At 41.0% G+C, this 18971-nt stretch overlaps 1 protein-coding gene across 2 annotated transcripts in view; it reads left to right on the forward strand.

Moving 5' to 3' along the window:
• Positions 1 to 18971, forward strand: part of LOC148037895 (serine/threonine-protein kinase 12-like) — a 169594-nt gene that overhangs the window by 59515 nt on the left and 91108 nt on the right. For both annotated transcript variants that reach the window (XM_087676874.1, XM_087676873.1), the window contains exon 4: positions 6755 to 6840. In XM_087676874.1, the coding sequence (XP_087533000.1) occupies positions 6755 to 6840 (86 nt within the window). The remainder of the gene's footprint in view (positions 1 to 6754; positions 6841 to 18971) is intronic.

The raw sequence follows: 18971 nt of genomic DNA on the forward strand, positions 1-18971 counted from the left end.
GATATTTCTTTTGTATCACTTGCAAATGTACACTGTATATCATCCTATACCATGTATGCCTTGCAAATATACATCACATCTAAATGTACATTCCATGTATTCCATACATGCTAGCAACCTTATAAATGTATAGTTTCAGAGCCTAGGTATAAACCATACCATATGCATGCCGACTCATACTGACTAGTACAGTGAATAGTGATCGCAATGGTAGAAATATTGTCAGCACACAGTACCTTGGATGCAAACTAAGTACATCTGAGAGCCACTACATAACCAGTTGTCTATCACTAGGGGAGTGGAGATGTAACCTCCCCATTTAGCATCAAGCAATACTCTAGACCTTCTATGCTTTGTTGAGCCTAAAAGAGCTTGATCCAAAATTAGATCTAGTTGCATTCTTTCATAGGTGAAACAATGTTGAAGCTTCACCAAGGACATGGAAACTTCACCTCTAACTTTACTTGTCTCAAAACCTCCACTAGGTTTTAGACCATTTTTCCTCTTGAGCATTGTGATGCTTTATACTTTCACATTGGTACAATTCCAACTTAACTAATATGCAATATTGTATCCAGTTGGCTAGCCCTTTGGGTGTACTGTCATGGGGACATGAGATTTTGAGATACTTTAATCTTGCAGATAACATTTGATTAAGTTATTAATCAAATGTGTAAGGTTGTTTAGCACATGTGTTGTATATGCTAGTTATTTTATGGTAATAGGCCAAGGGTCTCGAGGATGCAGTGGGTGTCAAAGAGAAAAGTTGTGATAAGTTATGCCAACTGGGTTTCGGTAGTTAGTCAATGTTAGTTGTGATCCTAGGACAGTTGTTTGGTCATTAAGTGTCAGTGGTGACACTAGGGAGTAGCATTAATTAATTAATTAGTGCCAGTCTAAGGGTCAACATAGGTTAGGGGCCACTCCAGGTTGCAAATGGCCTAGCCAATTTAATTATGGATGGGCACATTTAATTTTGGAAGGGTTGAAATTAATTTTTAAAAATATTCAATTCTAAAAATTAATTTAATGGTTGGATAATGCTAGGAAATGGGTTTAGACACTTGGCACAATTACCCATGCAATTGAGAAGAGATGTTTTTGGGCTTGGTTTGAGCGATTTAATGCATTCAGCTTGCAAGAGATGCTGCTAGTTTGATTGCAGCCATTGAAGGACCTTGAGGGACAACTAGGAGTAGGAGAAGGCCATTTAGGAGTAGATGACAGTAGTTCTAGCCGTCCCAGGTGCAAGTGAGAGCAGCCAAGGGCTGGTGACAGCATTTATTGCCCTCTTAGCAGCAGGCAACTGTGTTTAATGCAGTTTGCTACAGGTAGCAATCAGTTTTTAGACATTTCCCGCACGAAAATTCGGGGAATTCCCTCTCTCTAGGATTTTCTCACCTTTTGCAGCCTATTTTGCAATAGATTTACTAGCCATTCTCAGCAGATCTCAGCCATATTTGGTGGACAACAGAGGGTTTTTTGCAAAAATTAGGGTTTAGCAGCCACCTTGGGACCTGTCCCATTAAGAGAAGGCATTGTACATTGAAACCAGTATCATGCCAACATTGCTATAGATAGAGTTGCGCATATTACCAGGTTTCAGCCTACCTAGATACATTGGACCTTGCACACCATGCATTGGTTGTTGCATACTATAAGGAGTTGCGCCACACATCCTTGTATGTGGTCCTTGATCCACCATAGCACGGAAACTAATGCCACTACCAAACTACCCTAGCTGCCCCATCATTTTATACATATTGTGTTGTCCAAAAAACGTTGGATTGGCACTTCCAAGTTGGCCATGCATATGCATCAATTGCCCAATCGGCATCATTTTCTTTATGCTCACTATCCACATTCGGAACATCATATTGTTGTATTGGCTCTTCCTTTAGTGTATCTTGTTGTCTCAAAGCTCTAGAAGACAATTTCCTCTTCTTGCCTTTGTTGCCCTCATTTAAGGGGTTTAAAAAAGTGCATGAATTGAGGATCATTTTCCAATTGCACAAACATTTCAGCTACTGTCCTTAGTTGATCTTTGCATTGGTTATCGAATTTCTCTTCCTCTTACAAGTCATCAACTTTTAGAGGTCTAGAAGGACCCACATTTTGGTCTAAACCAGCATTATCAGCTTGCTGCCCATGATGCGTGCTTTATCCAAGATCAAACATTGCATTTCCCCCAACACATTGTGAATTTTTCAGATTGAGAGACATCATCCTTGTTTGATCCCATCTCACTACCTAAAGTTATTATTGTTTTAAGTGCTTAGTTGAATATAATATTAGCACTAGAGTAAAGCTTCTAACGTTTCATCAGGTACCTTAGGCCCATCAATTGAAGGGATTCGATGGTATCCTTGCAATGGAACCTTGAAACCATCCTTTCCCCTCGGAGAGGGTAGTAATGACTTGATTAGTCAATAATTATAGCAAGCATAAAACGCACACAAACTGAAAATACATACTTTACGACTTTAATCTTGGACAATGGACAACCTTGCCCATTGGCCCCAAAATTGGTGCCCCTTGCTGTATTGCTTTAGCTTATATTGAAAATGGATGGAACACAAATAAGATTCGCTGATCTCCTTCGGTAATCTAATTGCCTCTTGCTATGAAAATTGACCAGCAAGGCTTAAAACCAATTTGCCCCTTGGTTTGGCCGAGGATTGGCTTTCACCTTGCTTCTTGAAAGACAAATTAAGGCCCAAATTTGATATGGGCTAGTTGGCCTCTTAAATCTCCTTGAAATTTCAGCTACTGGAATTCAAGTTCTAGGGTCTCAATTTTAAGCATGCATCTTGAGGTGACTTTCAAGCCCTAATTTATGCTCTGTTAACTAGGGCTTACAATAGAGATTTTCCAATATCTCTACCTCTAATAACTCAAATGGCTAGATTTTGCTGAGATAACTTGAGAGATAGTTGTAGGATGAGAGAGAATGTTATAGAGAGAGAAATTTCAGAGTTTCATTATGAGAAAGGCTGAAAAAATGCTGCTGCTGAAATTGCCATGGAAGTTGTCACCTATGGCTTAGGATCACCAAAAAGATTGGTGCCCTCTATAATATGTCGTCACCTCCACGAAAAGGACCTTGGGCTTTTGTTACTTGCATTTTTCAAGGTCCTAGGTTCCACACTATGAAATAATTAACTTTCACCTCACATGTGCAAGTCACATTAGCACATCTGATTAACTTTTAAACAAATGCCAAGTATAGCAATGAAATTTCACGTCCTCGTGATAGCGTGGGCTACCAAGAAGGGTGGAGTGAAATGCAAATGGGAATATATGCCTTTAAAGAAATATGTCTTTGTAGAATCTTTTTAAATCACAACTAGTTGAGGGTTCAGCATAGGCTCTAAAGTAACTACTAGATCCTAAGGACTCTGAACCTCAAGCACTTGGTGCACAAAGCTAGATCAAGTAGTGAAATTCGAACCATTAAAACGAGTCTTATGTGTAAAGACATTCTTGGCGGTAGCAACTAGAGTGTTAGTATTGAATGAGTAGAATGGATAGGGTGGCTAGGATGGAAGAGTGTAGTTCACTTGGAAATGAACACCAACTATCCATATGCATCCAAGATGTGTGCATAATGGATCCATAAGTGGGTGTGGATTGAGTGCGGATGGGCATGTAGCCGCATGAGTAGCCCAAGGAGGATGGATAAGCACACTATGATGGAAATCCCTATGTCGGAGTGACCCATGGAGTGTGTGATGGCACACCATAAGCGGAGGATGGATATCAAGGCTAATGGAGTGGGTGGTGCATATCTAGGGGGAGTGAGGGCAATGCCCAACACAACCATTTCAAGATAGATAGGTCTACTCACTGGTGGGTGTGTATAAGGTGCAATGTTAATAGGTGGGATTCTTGCTATAACGATGTTTCAATGTGTAGAGTGGCATTCACTTGTGAGTAGCTAGCATGTGCTGCTGAAAAAGAAAAAGTGGTAGGAATGCAAACAAATGATCCTAATTCTAGTGTGGTAGATGCAAATGCGGAATGTAATCTTAAGCTATTGAAAGCAAATGAAAGAGCTGTAGAAGAGGGCGAGATAGGAGAGAATTGCGAACCAGCAATATCAACTACATGCTCAAATGAGACAAAGGATACAATGCCAGATATATTTGTGCATGTATATCTATGTCATGAGCCTCCTCTATTGAAGTTAACATTATCACACATTTCATGATCCAAATTCTAAACATTAGAAAAAGAAATAGTGAAGGGTTTTGTTTCGTATAACTCAAAGGAGTTATATGAACTTGACATCAAGTTTGGCTGTGATGAAGAATGTGGGTTGCGTGTCGTCTTGAATGCAACATGTCCTCCTTGAGTCGAGAGGTGGGTAGCCTCACCAATTGATTGTGATTGATGCAGAAGTCTCCCATGAGCATCTTGAGAGTGGTGGGAATATTTGATACACAATAATTCATTGAACTCTGCTTCTTTCGTGAGTGCTATATCTGGCCAAGAAGAAGAAAGAGATGCTGCATTGTCCTCTGGTTGAGGCCATAATGTGTCCTCAAGGCCTCAAGTGATGGAGAAGCTTGAAAAGACACTGTAGGGTCCCAAGAGGATGGAGTATTAGACATTGTGAATTGGTTATGTCGCTCATGTATCTCACACAAACCAAGTCCCCACGATAGTTGTAGGATACTCTTTATAAGAGCATCGGCTTTGATACCATGTGAATATATGCTAGGGTTCGCATAGAGAAAACACAAAATGCACGAACACGACTAAAACACAACTCAGAAAAACCAAAAAAAATGCAAAATGCAAAATATAGGATAGAGAAAAAAGATAACTTTGAAGTGAATGAATGAATGCTGTAAATGAAGGAAAGAGTGTAGAAGATGGTCAAAGGCAAAGTTATCCAACAACGGATGACTCTTGTGGGAGTGAGATGAGAGAGCAGTCGAAGAATGATGTCTGTAAGAGATGGATCCGGAGGACTGTAACCATTCGTTCCAAATCTGGTCAGCATGGCATACTCCACAAGTAGCAAACACTATTCCCATTGGGCCTTATGCTTAGACACATAGCATTTCAAAAGATCTAAGAGAGTAGCATTTATCTCTTTTGATTACCCATTTGTCTGTGGGTGAAAAGAAGAGAACTTTTCTGACTCACAATAGATTGTGGCATGCCATGATATTTAAATATGTTCAACATGAATAACTGTGCCATGTGATCTGCAGCTATCTTCTTTCTCAGCAAAATGAAATGAGCTTGCTTGCTAAAGTTGAAATAATGATAGTCCATATGCCATTTTTCCTTGTAGGTGTCCTACTAAGATCAAAAAAAAAATCCATGGCTATGCTTTCCCATGGTCTATTAGGAATAGGCAAGGACTACAACAGACCTGGTGCCTTTTGTTGCCAAACATGACCTTATTATATACAACTGTCTACCATGAGCATGGGAGAGGAGAACTGAACTTCTTTCCTCTTTTCTTGCTTGCTATATCTTACATCCAATAATGATGGTAACATAAGACTTGTGCCAACATCAGCTTAGTTGCATTCAACTAATGTACAGCTGCTTGTGGATTCTATTAATCAAAGCAAGATCAATGACACAAACAAGCTCCAGTTATAGCAGGGCATGATCCAGTAGCAACTGCATGTACTGTGCTTTTTTGATCTCAAACCTTTGTTACAAGAGGGCAGTGATGCAGGCTGCAATCAGGGATATATCTCAATAAAGAGATACTGTTGAAATGATGAACCAAAAGGAAGCATTGTACAATTCCCATAGTGCTAGACCCAACACCACAACTCATTCATACAACCAACGAGCACAGAGAACAATCTGTCTAACAGTACAACTGCACATAATAATATGTAGACAGCACGCCTAAGGGGTGCACAATTGTTACTTGTGAATGCAAGAGAAAAATTGATTGTTGCAGCAGTGGAAGATGTGTGAAGAGTGAAAGGGACAAAAGCAACAGGATAATTTTGGATAGGCAATGCCCTTCTCTTGACAGCCCTCAAGTCATAGAAGCAATTTCTAAGTGTCCAAGAATGATCAAAAAGCTGAAATGATTAGGGTTTCCAGATTTTGGTCTGCAATTCTTTTTATTTTTGAAGTGATTTTCATAAAACACTCATAAAATCTAAGTTTCTCTTTTGACCCACACAATTAGGTGAATGAAAAATCTGATTCACCTTGAGGGCCCTAGGCACTTAGATGCACATTTGAGTCATTACACACTGGTACACTGCACTAGGCACTTAGATGCCAAGTTGAGCCATCACACACCGGTACACTGCACCTAGGACATGTGCCTTAGCATTTCAAGAGCACTTATGCAGATCCTATCCATGAAGCTCTAGCATCCCTTCACATTGGACTGTAACAAAGGCTGGTATCTTCTATATGATTTACCAATTCTAGGATTGTGGGCCTGAGTGTGACAAAGACAGATCCTTGGTGCATGCTGCATTCACTTTCAGATGCAAATGCTGGCCTTTAGGTTGAAATAAACTATGGCGATCTTCATTGGTGTCCCATAACCTTGGCTTACTTGAAAAAGCACATGTTAGGTTTATTCATAGTGTTTCTTAATGTCAAAAGTAGTACTTCTCCAAGGCAGTGTCACCATGCTACCCAAGTGCCAGGGCATGTGACTTTTATTTAGAAGGATCATTTTAACTGTTCATTGTTGAGGGAAGCAGAGAATTTTTAATATCTTGAACTGAGTTATTTCTTTTCTCCTTCTTCACAGAAAGGCTATCAAGTGGCAACATGGAGAGGAATTAAAGTGTTTGTGAAGTGCCTGAAAGATAACCTTGTGTATGGTGAAAAGGAACTGTAAGTGACGCTCAGCAAGTGCAGGTTCTTCTACCGTAGCTGTAATTTTGCTAACGGGATAATGCATTTTTCTATTGTTTGTCCTTCACTTGTGTATTTCTGTTGCTGGTCAAGCCTTATAAATTGACTGGTTAAAGTTGGTTGGAGCATTTTAAACAAGCTCTAAAAGAAATTACGGTTAGTTTAAAACCATGGTTAGATGTTACTTGTAGACATGTAACTTATCATCCTTGATTGACATGGATTAACGTGAATATAGCTTGGCAACAGTCAAGCATTTGAAACTCATTGGTTTGGCCCAATGTCAAGATCTAGTAGACAGTGATATTCTGCTTGATGGGGAAATCTTGTGGGCGACCTATCTTTTGGGGCATATGTTGATTTTATGTGAGCTTTTTCGGCTATCTTGAGTTTAATTGATTTTCTACTTGATTATTAGGATTTACCAAAGCATTATCAAAGCAAGTGTATCCTTCCTAAGATCTCTCCCCCACACTGTTTATTTGTAAATTCCTGAGATTGTTATATAAGAGATTGCTCCACAAATGGTGCCTATGCTCACAGGAGCCCAAGCATAAGCCAAAGAAATATTTGAGATAAATCCCAAACGCTCTCTCAAGCTCTTCTGCAAAAAGCATAAAAGTTTCTAGTAAGTTCTATAGGAAATTTTCTAGTGACTCTTGTAGAACTATTTCTAGCAAATTTTGTATAAATGCAGGGACATGCCATCAAAGGAGCCTTTGTAAACTGTAGTTTAGGAGTAAACATAATGCGAAACGCCACCTTCTTAAACCAGGACTTGCATACGCAAGTCTGGAACCATTATTCCTCATCAATAAAAATAAGTGGCCTATGAGACCATGTTGAAAATAACTGTACAGTGAGACAATACTCTACATGTCTAATGTCTCATTGGTAGAATGAAGGAGAAGTCCCAATCTAATACTAATATTTAAGGAATTCCAGGACTGCTTCAGAAAACCTATTACAGCAAAAGGGATTTGGAGGATTGAGCTAAAATCCCATAGCTCATTTCGAAGAGGGCTTCGTCTCTTCGAATAGAGTCAAAAACCTCCCTGATCGGAGCTCCCATTGGAGAGTTATAGCCACTTTTGTGTGCAATGGTCCTGTAGGACAGGCTGCAGTCCCCTTCTGTACAGCCACAGAAATTTGCTCATAGCCAATTCTGAAAATTTTCTGTGATAAAACTTTTTGCATACCCTTGTAGAGGGCACTCTCCCCTCCCTTTTGAATCAGAAAGCTCCTTGATCGGAGCTCCCTAGCTTAAGATATCTTAGATTTTGTGCCAGAGGGTCTGTTTGGACAACATTCAGCATGGTAGGACAAAGAGGCAAGGCAAAGGTCCAGGAGGAGTTTCAATGTGAAATCAGGGATTCTCGGGCATCAATGAATGATCCTAGCTCCACTTAAGAGGACCATAAGGAGATGCTTGAAGAAGTACCCCCTGAATTGGACCATTACTCTATGCTTAATCACACATTGTGCCAATATGAGAATCATCATGGTGAGAGAGATAGAAAGATGATGGCCATGATGACTAGGCTGATGGAGCAAATGACCACTCTCGTCTCGACATTGGGAGCCCCCTTGATGCAAGCAAAGGAGCATTGGTCTAATCTTGAGGCCAACCGGCCCCCTCCCTTGGAGATTGTGCATGGCTAGCAAGGCATCGTTAGGATGCACGGTATTCCCTTCAGCACCTATGAGACGGGTGAGCCCTCAAGAAGGCATGATGAGCCTATCCTCTTATCCCCCATTGCCAATCTATCGAGGCCTTCCACAGGATAGCCGGCCACTAGAAATGGCAGCTACATGCCTACCCAAAATCATGGACAGCACACTCCACAAGGTACTTATGGACAGCATGGCATGCATGGTACTCATGGGCAGCATGCACATGGTACTTTTGGGCAGCATGGGATGCATGTGCAGCATGCTCCACATGGTAATCATGGGTAGCAAGGTCCTTAATTTGTCCAGCATGGCCCTCATGGACAGCATGCATGGGCAGCATGGGCCACATGGAATGTATGGGCAGCAAGGCAGTAATGAGCTATGTGACAAAATCATTTTTACCAATTTTAATGGACAATCCCCATCGTGGGTTAACTTGGAAGAGTGGACCTCTAAGCTAGAGGCTTTTTTTCACATCTACCCTCGTACCAATGAGGCAAAGATCCTTTTCACCTCTCTTCATTCAGAGGGTTTTTCCCATATGTGGTGGCGCTACATACAAAGGGAAATTCTACAATTCCATGATTGGGATGACTGTAAGATGCATATGGTGTAGGTATGTGTATCCTCGGTAAAAAAAGAACTGTCGATCAGCGCAATCTCACCGTGCGGGAGTATACAAATCAGTTTATGAACTTGACAACGTATGTAGAGGCTATTAGTGATGATGGAAAGTTGCATGAGTATATTTATGGGCTGGAACCAAGCCTTTCAGCTGATGTAATGGCTCAAAAGCTATCTAGCTTATTTGAGGCCATAGAGTTGGTTAAAAGATATGATCACAAGTATTGCAAGAGTGACAATTTACAGCTTGGTTTTGGATAGCAAAGAACCCCATAAGGCAGGGCCAATATGGTGGGATTTATTGCAGCAATAACATGCCTAGTGGCAGCCCCAAAATACCTACTTTTCCCACTTTGAATGCTGATAGAAAACAGGGCAGTTTTGGGACAGCAGCCACCCCAAAGGGAGACACGAAGTATGCTGAAAACAGACTACGCAATGCATTAGCCCTAAGTGGTTAGAAATTCATCCCACTGGAAATGATTAAGGAAAGAAAAGCTAAGGGTTTATGTTTCGGATGCGGGACAAATATACAACTGACCATGCTTCTCAATGCCCTTATAGGACAGCTAGTGTCAAGTTTCACAACATGTGTGTCTTGGAAGATTATGAACATGAGGATGAGGACCCGAATGCTGTCTCCTATGCCCCATGCTGAAAATACTGATTATGAGGAGGACCTTGACCATGGGTAGTTCTCTGACTCCTCAGAAGGATTCCCCTTTAACCATGGTGGTTGTCTTTCTCATGAGATGGATGGGACTAATCATATGACACCCCACATGTCACTACTTCCATTTGCTCCATATCTATGGATGCATGGATGGGCGGCTCTAGAGGACCAAGTACACTATGCATACAAGGAAACATAAGTGGGAAGCATGCATTTATTCTTGTTAATAGTGGCAGCATGCACAACTTTGTAAATAAATCAGTCCTTGACCGTTTGAACTGCTTTCCCACAGAATTACAGCAGCCCCTTAAGGTGCAGGTGGGTAATGGCAATGAGGGAATCAACACTCACATATGCTCTAAGGTACCACTCAGGTTGGCTGCAAATTACGAGGCAATTGTGGACTTGATTGCACTTGATATGGAACCCATTGATGCTGTCTTGTGCTGCAACTGGCTGAAACAATTGGCAACTATGGATGAGCACTCCCCATATCAACTCAAAAATGGTCTTATCTGGGCACATGGCCGGATTGTAATTCCCCGAATCTCCTCTTTCACATAGCGGATCCTAGAAGAGATGCATTTTTCGCCGATTGTTGATTACGTAGGGGTGTTTAAAGCCTATGATTGCATCTCAAAGAGCTTTTATTAGAGAGGCCTATGGAAAGATGTTAAGGACTTTGTGTCTCAATGTATGCCTTGTGAGCAGAATAAGGACTTTGTGTCTCAATGTTAAGGATTATTGCAGCCATTTTCCATGCCTGAAGGCAAGTGGATCCATATTACGGTGGATTTTATCACCGGTTTGCCCATGACCAAGAAGGGTTGGAACAACATTTATGTGGTAGTTGATAGGCTCACTAAAGCAGCCCATTTTATTTTCACCAAGTCAAAATTTACATCTCAAGTGGTTGGTCAGTTTATGGAGCATGTATTTAAGTTGCATGGTTTACCACATGTAATGGTGCATGATGGGGACACCAAATTCATGAGCCATTTTTGACAGACAGTTTTCAGCCCCATGGGGATGAAAGTGGCTCAATCTACAGTCTATCACCCCCAGACTAATGGTCAAATAGAGTGGGTCAACAAGTGGCTTGAAACCTACTTGAGACATTTTTGTCACGATGTCGAGCATGTACGGGATTCATGGCTGCACTTGGTTGAGTTTGCTTACAACAACTCCCCTCATTCCAGCATTGGATTGTCCCCCTTCAAGGCCTTATATGGCTATCGGGTACCCCTCCCTACAATCATCTTTAGCGAAAAGCTCAACCCACATGGGAAAGAGGAATTAGATCGCATGTATGCCTTGCTTCAATAGTGCAAAGTGAACCTTAAAAAGGCCCAAGACCACATGAAGCTCTATGCTGATGAAAGGAGGCGCTCTCTTGAGTTTCAAGGAGTCGAGTTGGTACTTCTTAAGGTCCCCAAGTCCCGATATGGCACACTCAAAGGATGGCTCATGCAATAAGTTGGCACACTGCTATTATGCGTCATATATGATAGTTAAGAAAGTGGGTGACTTGGACTATCACCTCCAATTCCCTCTCTCCACTAAGATCCATGATGTCTTTCACGTGAGCTGGCTGAAACCATTCATTGGGACCCCAAAAGACTGTGTGGAGGAGTTGCCCCCCCCGTGAATGAAGAGGGTCTTATTCAATACATTCCTGAAGCAATCATTGGGTAGAGAGAAAAGCAGCTTTGCACGCGATCGATCAGAGAGGACTTGATCAAATGGCAAGGCCTATCTCTAGAGGAAGCTTCTTGGAGACTAGCTTCCATTTTGGAGGAATTTCCCCACCTCAAGGATGTTGTTTTGGCTGAAACTTAACCACAGTTGGCCCTCTTTGGATTGCAGACTGCTTCTGGACAGCAAACTATTTTGCACCAGTTTTGATCCTGAAAAATTTTCAGCCCAACCCCACCTATATAGGCTGAAAGTATGCTTCACGAGCTCTGCGTTGACACCTCAACTATCCTATTCAGAGCTCCCCACCCCAAGTTATGACCATTTTTCTACAACATTCGTGTTCTGGACAGCATGCTGTCTACTTCATCTAGGGCCCTGATTTTCATGAAATGGTAAACTGTCTTGTGTGTGGGCCCCCTTGTATGATGCCCCATACTCCCTATGCCTCTGTAGGACCCAGTTCACATGGTACTTAGCTCCCACCTCTACTCATTTTCCTTGTATTCCTACATAGAGTAGTACTCTGCTGCCTCTTCCCCCCCATTCTCCTTTTGTTTTTGGGGATAAAAACCTTCTAAGTTGGGATGGCTTGTAACGAGTGGGACATACGGGAATTATGGGGAAAACACTAGTCACACTGACGGTATTTAAGGTGTAAGAGGGTTAGGTTAGTCATATGAATTAATCAAGAAACTCTTTCTTTACCTTCATAGCTTCCATGGCTCTCTCTCTCTCTCTCTCTCTCTGTCTCTTTTCTTCTAGTCTTTCTCTCTCCTCATCACTCTCTTTCTGTCTCTTTTGCACTCATTTTCTCTCTTAGATTCTATTAGGTTCACTTCATTACATACAAGAGATGGGAAGCAAAGAAAGAGGCGAAGATGAGAATAAAAATGGAAATGGCAAAATTTGGAATTTTAGGGAATGAGAAAGGTAGAAATGGAGATGGGAACATAAATGGAACCGAAAGTGTTGAAACGGCAAAAGGGTGGAGTTGCAGGGTGTTTCTAGCAACTTGCTTGTACTATGTCATATAGTGCATAAATATCACATCGTATATCCTTTGGTACCCCCATATCTTGCAATCTTTGCATGATGCATGTAGGAGGCATTGTATCAAATGCTTTATAGAAATCCACAAAGCATCAGTAGATCCTCTCATGGTCCTCCTTGATAATGGCTCTTAGTGCGAGGATATGGTCCAATGTGGTGTACCCATTTTTGAAACCTCCTTGTGCTTGTGCGCTCTTGCCTTGCGTCTTGACCCATGCATTAAGATCATACTCCAATATAGATTCATATATCTTGGCCCATGTATGGATGATCATGATGGTCGTGTAGTTGCGAGGGGCCAAAGGGTTGCCACTCTTAAAGAGTGGGACTATAGTATGTTTTGACTAGTTCATAGGGAACCCCTGACATATTGCTCTATTGAATATGCATGATAGTATGGGTGGTAATATGCCACAAGCATGTGATAAATGTTTTCCCACTAGTCCATTCTCATCATGTACTCTCCCATTTTGTAATTTATAAATTGCATCCCTAAAATTTTTCTAGGTAAAGAAAGACAATTGTGTTGACCTAAGGGCTTGTGGGGCCTACATAGGTGGCTGTCCTCGCGCATAATATAACGGTCTTCCATAGTCAAGCCTCGCATTTGGTGATGTAATCTGTGTGGGGGCTGCCTGTCATGAGCCATCTTCCATGCACCCTTGCTGTCCCATCGCAAAAATAGTTGGTTATCTCTACATCTACTATCACCAAGGAGTCTTGTTTCTTTTGCACAAGGCAACTAAAGAGCATCCTTGGTTGATGGTTTGTTTGATGTGTGCAAGTGTCTAGTTCCACCTCTCTTTGTAAACAAGCATGAGTGACTTTGCACTCATCATCGTACTAGCCATATTGGGGATTTTTTTTGTGGGGATGGGGGGGGGGGGGGGGAGAGGGGGGAGTAGAGCATGTTGGTCTACATTAGGTTATTAAAGTGTATGGGAATGCATACATGGCTGATCTATGTAGGATATTTACCAAGTCTCTTGTACATTCCTCCAATGGTGTATTCATAGCCAAGGTCTGTAAATTAGCCTATAGAGAGCCAATATAAATGTGTAAGGTGTCCTCTGCAAAGTAGTATCTAGGATGCTTGGGATGGCATGATGTTGCATCTCTCATATGCCCACAAGAGATCAAAAAGCGACAAAATGATGATTTTTTGCTATGCCAATTAGTCTCTTATATATCTAAAATTTCTTTATGTCTGGTACTGATGTTAGTGAGCCTATCAAATAGTCCACAATACTCACCCCTCCTTTGTGATTCCAACATGCGAAACTGTTTGATCCTAGCCATTGTGAGAGGCAATTAAAAATGGCTAATCTATGTGCACTTCCCAAAGCCAATAGATGTGTCTGATAGGTGCTCACTTCTTTGTCCTAGGCTATCTATCTTGTGTAGACCACCTTCATTGATGTGAATCTCTTTGAACATGGCATTATCATGCATGTAGAAGTAACTTTGTCTATCTTTAGTGCCTAGTTGAAGTTCCCCACTAACAATATGTCCCCAGTGCTAGCATATCTCATAATGTCCTCATGGAGAATATCAAAGGCGATCCATTGCGTATGGCGTAGTTTGAGTTTGTAGAGAGGGGGGGAGGGGGGAAGTAGCATATTGCAACAAATATATATCTTAGTCTCCTTGCATGTATCCTGACCCATAATCGTTGTGTATCATCATCATCTCTCTTCATCACCTACACCACATTTTTAGGTCATCTCGCATAGTATGGCCATACCTCCACAACCCCTAATGCTTCCGGGTTTTCTAGTTGTTGGATGAAATGCAATGTGTATCCTTGCATATTTGCTAGTTGGCTACCTTTGCACTGGTTTGTCTATGTTGTACATGGCTATCTCTATGTTTCAGAAGCTATTCTCAAAGTCACCAACATCTAAGCATAGGGCTGCATTGTAGTTTCACGACGACATCTTAAGTGTTGTATAGGCCTTGTACTGTTATGCATTCCTCTTTTCTATGGTGATGATTTGTCCATTCTTGTAAACAGCCCATATTCCCTCTTTGCGAGTCTCTAGCACTTTAGGCATGTGTTCTCTGTGATGCTATCTATGCCGAGGCAAGGTCCACGCCTAGATAAATCTTCTCACCTTTGAGAGATCTTTTCTTAGAGAGGAAGGCCTTTTTCTTCTCCATATTTCTAAAGTGAAGCATTAAGACCTTTGACCTTGAGTCCTTTTTTCCCACCCTCCAAGCACTAGCTGTAGGTACCTCTAAAGCCCTAATATGGTTTGTAAGGGTCTTGGCATCCTCCTGTGGGCTGCCTTTCCTTTGTTTTTTGATTACCACCTCAATCCATAGGCTGGCTCCCTCTTATCTGTTTCTGTGCTGTCCTTGCCACTTCTGCCTGTGAGTGGACTTTCCTTTCACATTCTTTCCATTAATTCTAGGATTTCAGACATGCAAAGAGATTCCCAAACTTCATCTTGTGGAAGTAGATGTCCACAAGGGCACTACATGCCAAAAAACTTCGGTTCAAGGAGCATCACTATTTCTTTCCAAGGATCTAACATGGCCCTTAACACATCTCATAACGTAAAAAGAAATGATGTTTAATTGGAAGAATGAAGGGTGGCTCACATAGAGTGAGAAAGTGTCTCCAAAGGCTCTTGCATTTGGCCCTTAACACATCTTATAACGTAAAAAGAAATGATGTTTCATTGGAAGAATGTGAAGGGTGGCTCACATAGAGTGAGAAAGTGTCTCCAAAGGCTCTTGCATTTGGGCAGTGTCTTCAATGGGAGTTGGTAGCTTGAGACAGAGGCATTGGTAATGACTCTCACTTCTAACTACAAACTTGTGTATCATTGACATCAAGAGGACCACTCTAGGTCTTCTATATAAGTATTTAGATAAGATTGGGGAGGCCTTACTTTCCAATAGCTTCTTGTTGCAAGACAAGTAAGTTACCTTGTGTGCGACATGTGTTCATGAATTATTGTTAATTTATCATGTAGCTATTGTTTAACTTTTATATATGGATAGCTATTAATGACTCATTGTTTTTTAATCTATGATCCATTACTCTTAAGATTTGATGAGATACGTGCAATATGAAAGTCATGACAGGATCGGTTTTATAAACCAATCCATGCTGTTGCACATGTATTGTATCTTTTTTGGTGTAGTGAGGAGTAGTATAGTAATGAGAAGTTGAAGGTTTCATGGATTACTTGAAGCACATTATAGGGGATAACTTAGACATGACGAGGGAAATAGAGAATGATTTGTTGACATTCCACAATCATTCTCTTCATTTTGGCGGATGTATGGCTAGGCTTTGAGAGACATAGCTTTAGCCTATCTCTTGGTGGGAGAAATATGACAATTGTGCTCCTACTTTGGCACGTGACTTTTGATAATCTAATGTAGTCTACTTACTAGTTAAATGTTGATTTTTCCTAGTCTAAATCTCTTGAATTCGAACAAAGACGCACTACCATTCATGTCGTCTTAGAAGATAACAATTTAGAGCCGACCGAGAGGATCTAGAGCACATGGAGCCTCTTCCACACTAAGGAGAAACAAGCTTACAGTAGCCCAGTTAGAGAGTTTAGTTTTTGGTCATTGTAACCTTCAGCTTCTTGAAAAAACAGCTTTGCCCCTTGAGTCTTCACAAGTGATAAATTGTAACTTGTGTAACCTTGGATTGTTTGGATGTATTGTATAGTTGCCAAGAAATCTGTTTCATAAGGTTAGGCAATATCTACATTTGTGCTTAACTTGTGAAAATCACTATCACATCATTATAGCTTATTTGTTTTAGTCCCATGACATAGCAAATTTAATGGCAATCCAACAAATCTTATCTCGCTACTTGTCATCATCCACATGTAGTTCCATGTTGACATCTACTACAATCCACACATCTACAAAGCTTGTCGCTCCTACTATTGAATGACAAACAGCGCATAATCCTCTTCTCACTCTCCTAATGTTTTAAAAGAACAAGGCTTTAAAATTGTACATTTGAAAATGTGGAGCTTCACAAAGCTTTGAAATGTAATTATTTTTAAATCTAATTTTTATTGATTGTAAGGGGCAATGTAAATAAATGGTATGGCAAATACAAAATATGCAAAGTGTACGTAATGAATCTTTATTCCATGAGTTAAGCCTAAAAGTAGGTGGCCCAAAACCATGAGATGAGGATTGACCATTTGAAACATACTCTTGGTTTGGGATGTCATGGGTTGATCTTCGATCATCATACCTTCCACCTTCATGAACTTGATTGTTGATTGCATTTCTTTTTTATACATTTGAGGAATCATGATAAAAATTTTTGTAGAAGGGGTCACATCCATGATAATCATTATCCCATCGAGCGTTGTCTTGTTCCCCTTCATGTCTATGATTATCTTTTAGGCTGCTAAACTAAGGCCTTGGGCTATGAATGCCATGGATTTGTGAAGGGTGATGGTTTCCCCTCACTGTAGATGATTCTCCTCTTTCAAAAGTGTGCATAGCTGGATGAGAACTCTCTTTGTTTGGATGGAAAGGATTACCAACAAAGGGGATTGCATGGGAATTTTCAATAGTTTGAGGTTTCCTTTGTGGCTTGCACTCAATTTCCTTTATGACTGAAATGAGTTCTTGGAATAAAGATTTGTTGCTTTGCTGCAAATCAGAGATTCCCTTGTTTACTTGTGCCATCTTTTTGAACAAACGTTGATTCATATGTGCTAAGCTTTCATTCAAAGTCTTCAAATCCTTAGAAAGGCCTTCATTGACATGTCCCAACTCTTTTGACAGTAAAAGGTAATCATTCATTGCATGCACTTCATGTATGTCATGCCATCCTTGATGTGTGCTGTAAGCAATCCCAATGCTTAAATCTTCATCTATTTGTTCAACATTATTGGCTTCATTTGTGTAATTTTGATCCTCTTGAAAGTCCTTGACACCATCATTATGTTGGGATAAAGGCCCGCTTTCACCTCCGTGTATAATACACACACACTATTTAGTTATACATTTTATTCTTTGTGTATCAACACATTTGTTGGTACACTCAAATCTAATCGTACTTTAACTCTTCCTCTCTGACTTTTGGTCACTCTCACTCCTCAAACAACTACTCATTCACAATTGAGCTCCAACAGGTGGTATCAAAGCACAGAGTGCACGTTTCCTGAGACCACAGGATCTAGCTGTCAGTTGCAAGACTGATAGCGACAATTGTCAGCTCGTGAATACCTCGAGGCAGAAGAAGGTCAATCGAGTAGGAGTTGCGGGTTCTAAGCTCAGGCGACACGCAGATAGCTTGTGGTAGGTTCAGCGTGTAGGTGCTATCTGTGGTGACAGGGTGCGAAGGCGCCGTCTGAAACCAGTTGACTTGACGACAGGCCTAATAGGGAACTAGAGTTCGTGTCGGGAAGCAGCGGGCGACGAGCAGTGGCAGGTTGACGACCTGGAATTGATGGGCAGTTGTGTGTGGGGTAGTCAGGTGGGCGTAGGCGATGTGACGCCTGACAGGTCACGCGACCCGCCTGACCGGTCAACGGACCCCCCGGCCATTTTTCATCAAATCAGAAATTTTTATTTTTCTTTCAAATCTCTTTAAATTCCTTTCCTTTGACCGGGGTTCATGCGTGGAAGCACGGGTCACAGATTTGTGCAAATTTAGCCCAAAAATTTGGGGCTTTTCCTAGATTTGATATTGTCCATGCTTGAAGCGACATTCTGGTCAGAAATTGCAGACATTGCGCGTGGTAACCTCAATCAAATTGGGGATTTTGCCAAATTTGTTAGAATTTCACTCTTTTGAGTAAAATTTCTTGACACTGGACCTTGGAAAATTTGGGCTTTTCATGTATTGGTAAAATTTTTCTCAGTTGGGTCAGATTGGCTGACATTTATGCACTATTGGACTTGAAATTTTGGGGCTTTGTGCAGAATTTGGTAAATTTGTGTAGTTTTTACCCATGTGGTGGCTGGTTTATGAATAAACAGTAGAGATTTATTATTGTTTGAGGAAGAACAACAGTGTGTTTGCTGGTTCAGCTTGTGCTTCTGCAGTCCAGGGCATTTACTCTCGTGTTTATAATAAAATGGCTGCAACTTCTTCCAATTCAGACATCAAGAGTTTGATGGAAATCAAACTGTTTGATGGTCATGGATTTGACCTTTGGAAAGACCGTATGCAGGGCATATTGTTCCTAAAGGATTGTGAGGATGCTTTGCAAGAAGATAAACCTGCACAAATGTCTGATGCAGATTGGGCCAGAGTCAACAAAACGACTGTGGCTTACATTAAGATGGGTGTCACTGATGACATATTGACAGACATTAAGGGTTTAGATACAGGTTACGCAATATGGGAGAAGCTGAAAACTACCTATGAGATCACCACACTTGTTAATCA

The sequence above is a fragment of the Lygodium microphyllum genome, chromosome 4 (assembly GCF_053477565.2).
Source record: "Lygodium microphyllum isolate KBCC chromosome 4, Lygodium_microphyllum_v1.1.10, whole genome shotgun sequence".
Taxonomy (NCBI): Eukaryota; Viridiplantae; Streptophyta; class Polypodiopsida; order Schizaeales; family Lygodiaceae; genus Lygodium; species Lygodium microphyllum.